The following is a 12,015-nucleotide window of genomic DNA, read 5'->3' as shown; positions in this document are numbered from 1 at the left end:
AGACAGATAGAAACTATCCCAAGAAAGCCTCCTTACAAAGTTTTAAATGATGATTCTAGGAATACACTACAACCTTCTGCTTATTGCTTACAAAAGGATTGTGAAGACAAGATTAGATTGATTACAGAACACACACAGGCATTTAAACAATCATTTTTCCTGCACTACATATGTGAATGAAACAGGAAGAAATCCAAATAACTGGTACATTTATCTGACTGCCTTGATCCAAAACTTTCAGTATGTCGTGGAAAAGTGAGTTGGGTTGTGCATGATCGATGTCTTTGAAATCCATGTTGGTTAGCGTGGAGTAGTTCATTGTGTTAGAGATACCTCATTACGTTTGAGCTCAGAATATGTTCTAAGATTCTACAAAAAAATTAGTATCAGGGATACTGGATGGTAGTTACGTGGATCGCTTCTATTACTTTCTTGTAAAAATGGTTGACCTGTCATTCTTCCACGATTTTTTGTTTGGTGAATCTATGGTAGAAATCTACCTGTAATCTTATAGTTAGAAGAGGGACTAACTCAGCTACAATTTCAGTGTAGAATCTGACATGGGATGTACCCACTGCCATGCACTTCACAGTGGTTTACATTCCATACAAGTAGATGTATATTGTTCATGTTTACCATGCTGGAAGTGTGGAATGCAGTCTCATCCTAGAAACAGGTGAAAACAAGGAATACCTTGTTTTCATCCATTTTTGCCAGAATGTCTCAGTGAATGCCTTTCATCATGGCCTGTCCTCAGGCTTGATTTTAAGCTGCAATTTGTTCGCCCACAGGCACAACCTTTCAGGGACAATATTGTGTACTGTGGAAAAACTGCCTACTTGTTTTTCGGGCTGACTTATGAGGGCTCTGCTGGAAGGACATACAGATTAATTCAAAAGTAGCCTCCAGTTCTGCGTGCTTGGCATGTTGGCACCACACTGAAAGCAAACTCCCAGTTTACCAAAGCATTTGACCCATTTCTTCATGGCTATGTTAAGTGGTAACATCATCAGTTGGTTGCCGTCAGTATTTGTGCCTAATACAAAATTGCTCCAGCGTAACGGACTTTAGCACCATGAGAAAACACATACAAAACTCTTTCTGCTGTGTAGTCTACATGGCACATTTTGCACAGAGCATAACATAATCATAGCTAACACCTGGTTTAAGAATCGTGAAAGAAGGTTGTATATGTGGAAGAGGCCTGGAGACACTGGAAGGTTTAAGATACATTATATAATTGTAAGACAGAGGTTTTAAATTTTAAGACATTTCCAGGGGCAGATGTGGACTCTGACCACAATTTATTGTTTATGAATTGTAGACTAACATTGAAGAAACTGCAAAAAGGTAGGTATTTAAGGAGAGGAGACCTGGATAGGCTGAAAGAACCCAAGGTTGTTGGGTGTTTCAGAGAGAGCATTAGGGAATGACTGACACGAGCAGGGGAAAGAGATACAGTAGAAGGAGAATGGGTAGCTTTGAGAGATGAAATAGTGAAGGTAGCAGAGGATCAAGTAGGTAAAAAGATAAGGGCTAGTAGAAACCCATGGATAACAGAAGAGATATTGAATTTAAATGATGAAAGGGGAAAATATAAAAATGCAGTAAATGAAGTAGGTGAAAATGAGTATCAATGTCTCAAAAATGAGATCGACAGAAAGTGCAAAAAGGTTCAGCAGGGATGGCTGGACGACAAATTTAAGGATGTAGAAGCATATATCACTACGGGTAACTTAGATAATGCCTACTGGAAAATTAAAGAGACCTTAGGAGAAAAGAGAAACACCTGTATGAATATCAAGAGCTCAGATGGAAAACCAGTCCTAAGCAAAGAAGGGAAGGCAGAAAGGTTGAAGGAGTATAAAGAGGGTCTATACAATGGCGATGTACTTGAGGGCAATATTATGGAAGTAGCAGAGGACATAGATGAGTTGGCAGGTATGATACAGCGTGAAGAATTTGACAGAGCACTGAAAGACTTGGGTCAAAACCCTGGGAGTAGATAACATTCCATTAGAACTATGGATAGCCTTGGGAGAGCCAGCCAGACAAAACTCTTCCATCTGGTGAGCAAGATGTATGAGACAGGTGAAATACCCTCAGACTTCAAGAAGAATATAATAATTTCAATCCCAAAGAAAGCAGGTGCTGACACGTGTGAAAATTACCAACCTATCAGTTTAATAATCCATGGCTGCAAAATACTGACATGAATTCCTTACCAATGAATGGAGAAAATGGTAGAAGACGACCTCGGGGAAGATCACTTTGGATTCCGTAGAAATGTAAGAACACCCTACGACTTATCTTAGAAGACAGGTAAAGGAAAGACAAACCTACATTTATAGAATCTGTAGACTTAGAGAAAGCTTTTGACAATGTTGACTAGAATGCTCTCTTTCAAATTCTGAAAGTGGCAGGGGTAAAATACAGGGAGCGAAAGGCTATTTACAATTTGTACAGAAACCAGATGGCAGTTATAAGATTTGAGGCCACGAAAGAGAGGCAGTGATTGAAAAGGGAGTGAGACAGGGTTATAGCCTAGCCCCGATGTTATTCAATCTGTATATTGGGCAAGCAGTGAAGGAAACTAAAGAAAAATTTGGAGTAGGAATTAAAATTCATGGAGCAGAAGTAAAAACTCTGTGGTTTGCCGATGACATTGTAATTCTGTCAGAGACAGTGAAGTACCTGGAAAAGCAGCTGAATGGAAGGCATAGTGTCTTGAAAGCAGGATATAAGATGAACATCAACAAAAGCAAACTGAGGATAATGGAATGTAGTCAAATTAAATCAAGTGATGTTGAGGGAATTAGATTAGGAAATGAGAAATTTAAAGTAGTAAAGGAGTTTTGCTATTTGGGGAGCAAAATAACTGATGATGGTCAAAGTAGAGAGCATATAAAATGTAGACTGGCCGTAGCAAGGAAATAGTTTCTGAAGAAGAGAAATTTGTTAACATCCAGTATAGATTTAAGCATCAGGAAGTCTTTTCTGGAAGTATTTGCATGGAGTGTAGCGATGTATGGAAGTGAAACATGGGCGATAACTAGTTTAGACAAGAAGAGAATAAAGGGTTTCGAAATGTGGTGCTCCAGAAGAATGCTGAAGATTAGGTGGGTGGATCACGTAACTAATGAGGAGGTACTGAATAGAATTGGGCAGAAGAGGAATTCGTGGCTCAACTTGACTAGAAGAAGGGAACAGTTCGTAGGACACGTTCTGCATAGTCTACAAGGCTACTGATGCAAGTTTTCACGCACAAATGAGATTCGCATAAGTGCATGTGGTACTAACTACCACAAGAAAACCTTTCGATTTACCATACATGTAGAAGCAAACCGCCAATATATATCTCAATTGTGTATCAAGTAATATACTTTATATTATTATATGTTTACCTCAGGCACACCCTCTACTACTGATATTACCCTAAATTTGTCCATCTTTAAAGCAATGAACCCACTGTCTTCTGCATCCTCGTATCATTGACTGTTGTTGATTATTCTACATTTACAGCACTTTCCCACCCAAAGGGTAGGAGTCTGAAACTTATCTGTGATCTGCCCTATTTTGACAAGATCATTGGCAAAGTGAAGCTAACTCCTTACAATAGAAGTCTCCAGCCACATTAGCTGATGATTTTAATTCAAAAATTACATCACTGCTGGGACCGAAACAGGATTTCTGGATTACTAGTCAGAGAAGCAATCACAAGACCACAGTGGAATCCTTCGTATTGGGAGATATTGTAACAAACTGTCAGGAACTTTATTGCCTTCATGGAAACTGTTCATCATATTTTATTATCTGTAGTGTTACACTGTTCTTGAAACTAAGAAACTTATTATAGTAATGCATTAAGATAAAAATTTCTCCAGTTCATAAAATTGGAACTGCTGATGTATTTTGTACGGCATCCTCAAGTTGAATGCTTGTTCTGTTGATGTGTCTAGCCACTGGCATTCAATATTTTCATCACCTGAGATGAACACAGGGAATTTTCAGCCATATATATATATATATATATTACTGGAAAACTACTCGCATCAATTTTCTGAATTTATTTAATATACTACTGACAGAAAGAACAAAACTCCATTCTACGCAATGAAAGACTGAGCCTCGAGGACAAACTCTCACTTAACCTTTGTGCTAGTTTCTAACGCCACTACATCAGTTAATTAGTGAAGTGTTAAACCTCTGGCACTGTGTTGGAAGAGAAGAACTGTTTCAAGCCAACACCCCTCCCCCCACTAAGCCCATGGTAAAGGAATCAACAGAAAACTACCAACAGCTTTCATGATGAGGATGTATTTTTCGAGAAAATCTAGGATCTTACCATTGGTGCACATTGGAAATGCTGAGAAGCTTAGTGATGTAACAACAAATATGTGGAGTAAAGGAAGCTCTACACAATTTATTGTAATGTTTGTCACAGGACAGAAAATCTAAAAAATTAGTTACGGTGGGAAAAGAAATGCTATATTACAATTATTTTAACAAACAAAAATGCACAACAGCTCTGCATCGAATTAACAAAGCAGACAAATTTTAACAGCATTCCAATTACAAGAAGACAAGAATTACAGAATGAAGAATACGGTACCTTTAACTTTGAGATCATGTTTTTCTCACTATCATCACTAACTGATTTATTAAGCAGTAATCTTTTGGCTAAATGTTGCTTATAATATCTTTCAAACACATCTTTCTCTTGTAAAAACCTAAAAAGGACCATAGTCTTGTCAAGTACCATCTCAATTTCCTGTTCAGTCATCTGTAAAATAAACAAAACATAAGCTTCAATGGTACATATATGAGAGAAAATTTTTTACAACATTTAATAATCATGTATATTATTTTGTAAGATGCAGGAAGTCTAATCTCTATTGCAGAACTACCACTAGCAAAAGCTTTAAAGACATCGTTCTACTTCAATTGTTAAAGTCAATCAGGTCAAAAAAAATGTGAACACGCTCGCAATATTGTGGTTTGGGTATTATTAAAGGGAAACTAGTAATACCAATTTACATCATATTGTTTAGCAAATTTCATACAAAGCATCAACAAATAAAATGAAAGGTAATTACTGGCCTCCCACAGTCCCAGTAAATTCAGTAGCTATTCTGTAGTTGGTCTCTAAAATGTCTCCTATCTGACAGCTTCCAGTGGCAACACAAATTTGATTTTAAGTATCTCATCTAGTCACTGACCTAATTTAAAAATTTAAAATGCTGTCACAAATTACTTGTTTGATGTTAAAGGTTTACCACAATAAGTGGAGTATTATAGTTATAAACTGTGTATATGTCTTAAGGCAGCGTAACTCATGGCATGCAAATTACACTGACTAAATTCGTCCAACATTAGAGAATGAAAGCACTTAGTGACTTTCAACGAACTTCACAAATAATTTTAAACTGTTTTCAAAGTTCTTCTCACTGACACCTGCAGGAAAGGGAAAAAAGTTTATCATTTACTACATATTTCACTGTTCATGTCATAGAACTTCAGCATCAGGTATAGTATTTTTATTTATTATTTCCTTACTAACTATATTCACAACACAGTTTGCAAACATTATCTACATATACCACTGGAAGTACCCGCAAAATTATATGATTGTATGACACATTTCAGTTCAGGAGATATGACTTCATCAACACTGAGATGGGTGAAGAACTAGCTTTTCTTAAAATTAAGCAAAAATTTCAGACATTAATATTTCTACTTTTTCATTAGTCTGTGAATGAATAATCCAAAACTAATAAAGCAAACATGCTAAGGCTATTCCATCTACAAACAGAGTCAAATACTTCATACATTAAGTTACTTTATAACGTATCACGTGTTTGAAGTTGTCTTATACTTGGGAGTTTGGTTATTACTCGTAATGTAACACTTGAAGCCACAATTTTGAAATGTCATCATGCAAGAGACAATCTCATTTCCAGGGTTGTCTTAGGTCATACTTTTTTGGCCATCTATTTTGATCTCAACTTGGACCATTTCTTTTCCATTTTACTGATTTCAACCCATCACAACAAAGTGAAATTCAATAATATAATTTCAACATGTGTTAGCTATATTTACAATTATGCGTATTCTTAATGTGATGAAAATGTGTAATGCTACTTTAGTCAGTGATCATATTCATTTGCACAGTGTAGCCTCAAAGAAAATTTCAAACTAGATTTAATACATACAAATAACACAATTAATTCACAAATATATTGTAATCTGGAAGCAAACACAGAGTGAAGTTCATGTTTTTTAATGAACTGATGTAAAAATAATATAATTTATATGATATATTCCTTCTATAGTTTATTTAGTGATATTACTCATGGACACCACAGTGTTTGCTCCAGAGATACAAACTATGTTATCTAATGGAAGATCAGCAACTAAACTATCTTGACTTGCTGAATATCATTCAAGAATAAACACTCTGCCTTCTACAATTCTCAAAGATAAATACCACACTGACTCTACATAACAAGCAAAATGATTGGTGAATTTTCCACAAGAAATTCTGTCAACAACAGCTGTTTAATATTTGACACTGAAATATTTTAATGTTTAAGATACATTGGTGCCAATACATGATACTTACCCCTTTTACTCCCTTCTTTAGTTTGTCATCAATAAATAATGACAAATATTCTGGTGACTTTGGATTTAAATTGAGAAAATGTTCGAAGTCTGATGCAATCATCTGCTTAAAGATTTTATCATTATTAAATGAATTGTGAAGGAAATGATCAAACCTGTCCTTCAGGTCAAGTAAGTTCTGTAACAAAAAAAAAGAAACATTCAGTAACAAATATTTCAGTGGGAAGAAAAGAAAATTCTGACTGAAAATCAAAACAAAAGTGAGATTACAAATAATTTAACACAAACTGAAATATGCATTAAAATCACTTTTGATTTAATTTAACTATGAAATATAATGAGTATTTCAAATATTCAGAAATAAAAAGCTGTGATGTGCTGGATACAATATTGGAAATATATATTGCATACAAACAGCGCATTGTTTCTAGAAGGGTTGTTCTGACGGTTTTGATAAAATAAAGTAACAGGTTCGTTGTTAAAAGTATGGATTTTAATAATCTCAAACCACTTGTGTTCAAGTTGTATGCAACAGCAGAGCTACCAAACTAATACACATAGTACCCACAAACAGTTACTTGATGTATCAGAAATACAAATACTTCAGAGGTGCTTTGTAGACTCATCCCCCCCAAATCCCCACTTCTTTTCACTTCTACTGATATGTATAAATAGGGAAGTTCTTTTTTGTAGTAAGCTGATGAACGATGTTTCATGACTGGCTGCAATATGAACCATCAATTTCAACTTTCTGGACTGAAAAAATGTTTAACACAATGTATTCCTGGGTTAAGCAGTGCAGTTTCAACTGAAAGCATTCTTGATATATTGCCTGTCATGCTAGATCTTGAGCACTAATTTCTAAAAGGACAAAGACTACACTGACAGACAGAGTGAGCATCTACACGAACATTCTTAAAACACAATAAATCTTTAGTTTTAGTAATTACTCAGGTTTCACATATGTAAGAATCACTTATATGTTTGAATTCATGGCCATGGATGGAGAAGCATCCCAAGTGCTGATTGAACACTCAGGGCACTGATTCACACCCAAATCCTCTTGAAGTTTTTAAAAAAATCATATCATAAAACAGTTCTCATTTATAACTCTTTCTTTTACCTCTATTTTACTTCATTAAAAAAAAGGGAGAAAGAAAGAGAGAGAGAGAGAGAGAGAGAGAGAGAGAGAGAGAGAGATTCATTTTTGGAAGTCCTGAGATTTAATTTATTTCTTGATTATTTCCTTATCACTGTGGCATTCAAGTTTGTTCAGTGAAATGGTCAATGTTACAACTGATGTATTCATTTATTCTGAAACCATTTAACATTTAGAAAAGTCAAATCACTGTTTTGTGGATGATCTACAACTGCACCTCACTTGCTTGAGTAGAAAAATCATGACTATGATGATCATGATTATGATAATTAACTATTAATTGTGAACAAACTGATAATCTGAGGCAAGTTAAGTCTGTGTGCCTGGCCAGGATTGAAACTGGGACCCTTGTCTTCCCACAAGCAGTGCACTGCCAATTTTGCTATCCAAGCATGTGTCTCAGACTGATGCAAAGCTTCATTCTGCACTTCTGAAGTCAACAGAGACTCTTATCTAAGCTGTTAAATTGCCAAAAGGAATGCAGTGACATGTACAATTAACTACCACCTCAGTGTAGTTAAGTCTAACATTATTATGAACTTTTTCAAAGATCTTCAATCATTTTCAATGCCAAATTTTTGTTTAAATTCATAATCTTCTCACTTTGAACTTTTTGTTTAAGAATTATTTGCAATAAATCTGAAACCGTCAATGGTTTTATTTGAATAACGTTTTTAAATCCGTGCTTGTGGCTGATTGTTGTTTTAATTTTAAACCTTATAATTCAGAACTGTTGCATGGGTTTCACAATTGCAAACATAACAAGAAGGTATAAATGACACTGTTACATGTAGACAAATTATGAACATTTATGAATGCAAGTAGTAACAGTGTACGATTTCTTTCATTCTATTAATACATAAGCCAGCTGTTCTATTAATGTGACATGTGATGGAACATCATTTTTAAGGATTTTTCCTACATAGCTGAATGTGACAACATTATAACAACTGTCTGTAAAGATACTATACACTGATCAGCTAGAACATCACAACCACCATCCTACTATCAATATAAACCCAATCAGGCAATGGCAGTATCACCTGGCGAGGAACGAATGCTAGTCAGACACATGCATGGTGCATGTAGCATAAGTGAGCATGCTGCGTGTGTAGAATGGGGAAGGTGTGTGACCTATCCGAGACTGACTAATGGCAGATCATGATGGCCCAAGAGCTCACACAAAAATTTCGGAAAATGCACGACTTGTCGGGTGTTCGAGGAGTGCTGTGGTCAGTGTCTTCAACACTTGGCGAAACCAAGGTGAAACCACGTTCAACGTCATGGGGGTTGGGCAGCCACCCCTCATTATATATGTTGGACGTCCTTGGCTTGGCAGACTGGTAAAACAGGACAGATGGTGAACTGTGGTGGAAGTAACATCAGACTTTAATGCTGGGCAGAGTACAAGTGTGTGTGAACGTGCAGAGCACCGAATGCTCGTAACAATGGGCCTCCACAGCCGACGACCCATACATGTGGCTACGTTAACACCATGGCATCTGAAGCTATGACTGAAATGGGCACATGATGACAGACACCGAACTTTGGCACACTGGAAGAGGGTTGCATGATCTGATGAATCCCGATACCTTCCTCATCATACCAATGGGGAGGGGAGTGAATTTGTCGTCTTCCAGGGAAACAGCTCCTCAACACCTGCACACGCATGAAACGGAGACAAGCTGGCGGTGGCTCCCTTATGCTCTGGGGAACTCCCTTATGCTCTGGGGAACACTCAAGCGGGCATTCATGGGTCAAGTGGAGCTCGAGCATAGCACCACGGTGGCCAAGGAGAATCATACATTGGTTGCAGACCATATAAACCCCTTGATGACGATCATGTTTCTCAATAGCAATGGCACTTTTCAACAAGAGAATGTGACATGTGACAAGGCCAGGAGTGTGATGGGGTGGTTCAAAGAAAACAGTGGTGAGTTCCATTGATGTGCTGGCCACCCAACCTGGCATATATGAACCTGATTGAACACATCTGGAATGTTACTGAATGTGGCATCAGAGTTTATACATGCAGATGTGGTGCCAGCCCCATCCAGAGACGTACCAAAGCCTCACTGCTTCCATGCCGTAACATTTCTCCAACGTCACCCATGCCAAAGATGGGCAAACCGACTATTAGGTAGGTTGTCATAATGTTCCTGTTGATCTGTATATTTACCTTTTTTACAGTGAAAATCAACTCAGTCTCCTTCAACAACTTTGGGAACTGAACCCAGCCCAAAATATAATGGACTGACAAGTGCAGAAATAGTCTCCACAGACTTGTCAGATAGAACAACATAAAATTTCTGGGTGCCTTGAAAGTCTGGAGCAATATCTTTCACTACAGACAAGGGCAAACCAAACACAAAACGAAGTGGGAACTATCGCATACTTCTTCAATGTCAGAGTTGTATTTCAGCTGTTCAGCACTACAGCCTTATCACAGTGTCAGAATGTTGTTATCTGACATTGTATATTACAGCAGGCCACCTCAGTAGCTCCGGAATAAGCTCAACAGATTGCTAATCGGAAGGACCTGGGTCCGATTCCCAGCCAGGTATGAGATTTTCTCCACTCTGTGACTGGGTGTTGCATTGTCCTTACTTTCCTATTGCCATTACTGACACGGAAGTCACTTCTAACACACTGGCATATTGCAGTATTGTCTTTCCACTACTGATATGGCTGTATGGACATGATTTGAAAGCCAGTGCACTGAAATAACAATTACATATTAAAATACTGAAAGTACAGTACCACTGGTGGAAATATAAATAGCCCAGTGAACTAAGCCCATCAGAGACCCAAGGTGGCAAACTAAATGAGGCCCCAGGACTGCTTAGAAGTTGCGGACTATGCAGCATACATTTTGTAAAATGTGAATCGGCTGGCAAAAAAACATCAAATATACATACCATTTTACTCTACGCTCTAATAATTGTAATATACATACTTAAAGACACAGGTGAGAAACTTAGAATATGAATCAGCATGTAGCACAGTGACCACCAGGTAGAGTACAAAGAAATAATAAAGAATGGAACAAAGAAATTACCTTTTGTTTTGTGTGTATGGAAATAAAGCATGTATAATTAGTTTAATATCCATTAGTTTTGTAACCATAGCACGAGATAGTTATTATTGATAATGCTATACATGCTACATGTTTTCACAACTTCATTTAACTGAAATTCTCAAATGACGTTGAAATCTATTTAATTTGGATCTTTTCTTTCAATTGATAAAATGACGATATTTGCTAGTCATTTTCAATTCATTGTAGAGTGAAGAAAATTTTTTTATTAGTTTCAGTTTAGAAAAACTTCTCTAGCAGTGATGCACAGGATAATGATTCACTGAAGTCCCATTTAATTATAAGTTGGAAGATTTCTTATGCTGTCCATCTAGCAGCAACAACCACACTTGTATCGGCTGTAAGCAGATGCCTACGATACCTTTTTATTTCTTGCAATACCTGTTCCTTATCAAACTCGCCACAAATTTCTACCTGCTTCTCCAGTGCTAAACCAGAGTGTCACTGAAAGCTTCAAGTATAAATTTAGTTTCAAAAACCTGGAAAATTTTTATTTCCTTCGTGGTATTGTTCGCCATCAGTGCCATGCCAAACCAGTCCATGGGCCAAAGTTGGCAGCAGCCATGTGAATGCACAGCCAATCTGCAGCTGGCTACGAGACATGTCCTCACCAGCCCATTCAGCCAGCACTGCTACGGAGCCGACTTAAAGGATGCTGCAAACCACACTTCCCTGTCTGTCTCATCTAGTCTAGTTCGCAGTATACTGTTGTGCAGTATAATGTTGTGCCTCAACACTTAGACTCTGCTACTGTTGCGGATATGCAGACTCTTCCTCACTCAAGGACGTTTACTGTTTACTGTTTTGGACTTTATACTGGAAACCGCGTTAATTGAAAGTATATCAAACAATGTATGTGAATTTCATTCTTTTGCTATCTGTCATAGAACCCACCAACTCCTTGGCATCCACCATGGGAGAAATAAACAACTGGTGATGAGGTAAAACTATGTTTATTTTCTGCGTGGTCCAATTTCTAGTCAAAGTAGAACATTGGGGACATCATTCAGTTGGTTATCTTGCTTCCTGCCAAGAACATTGGGTTTGCTGTTTTTGGTTTCCACGAGAGCATTTATTACTTCTTGCCGTGCTTGCCTGTCGCATTCCTTCTGTGTGGTAACATCGTTTTGTGTTAGAG

The 12,015-nt window shown here is 37.3% G+C and overlaps 1 protein-coding gene across 1 annotated transcript in view; it reads right to left on the bottom strand.

Annotated features, from left to right (window-relative positions):
• LOC126236758 (cullin-3) overlaps window positions 1–12,015 on the bottom strand; it is a 297,410-nt gene that overhangs the window by 119,799 nt on the left and 165,596 nt on the right. The window contains exons 7-8 of the mRNA XM_049946298.1: window positions 6,623–6,799; window positions 4,613–4,783 (exon numbers count right to left, since the gene is read on the bottom strand). Coding sequence (XP_049802255.1) covers window positions 4,613–4,783; window positions 6,623–6,799 — 348 coding nt within the window. The remainder of the gene's footprint in view (window positions 1–4,612; window positions 4,784–6,622; window positions 6,800–12,015) is intronic.

Source organism: Schistocerca nitens, chromosome 2 (genome assembly GCF_023898315.1).
Source record: "Schistocerca nitens isolate TAMUIC-IGC-003100 chromosome 2, iqSchNite1.1, whole genome shotgun sequence".
In the NCBI taxonomy this organism is placed as follows: Eukaryota; Metazoa; Arthropoda; class Insecta; order Orthoptera; family Acrididae; genus Schistocerca; species Schistocerca nitens.
The sequence above is the reverse complement of the archived record's forward strand: the minus strand, read 5'-3'. Positions and strand labels throughout refer to the sequence as shown.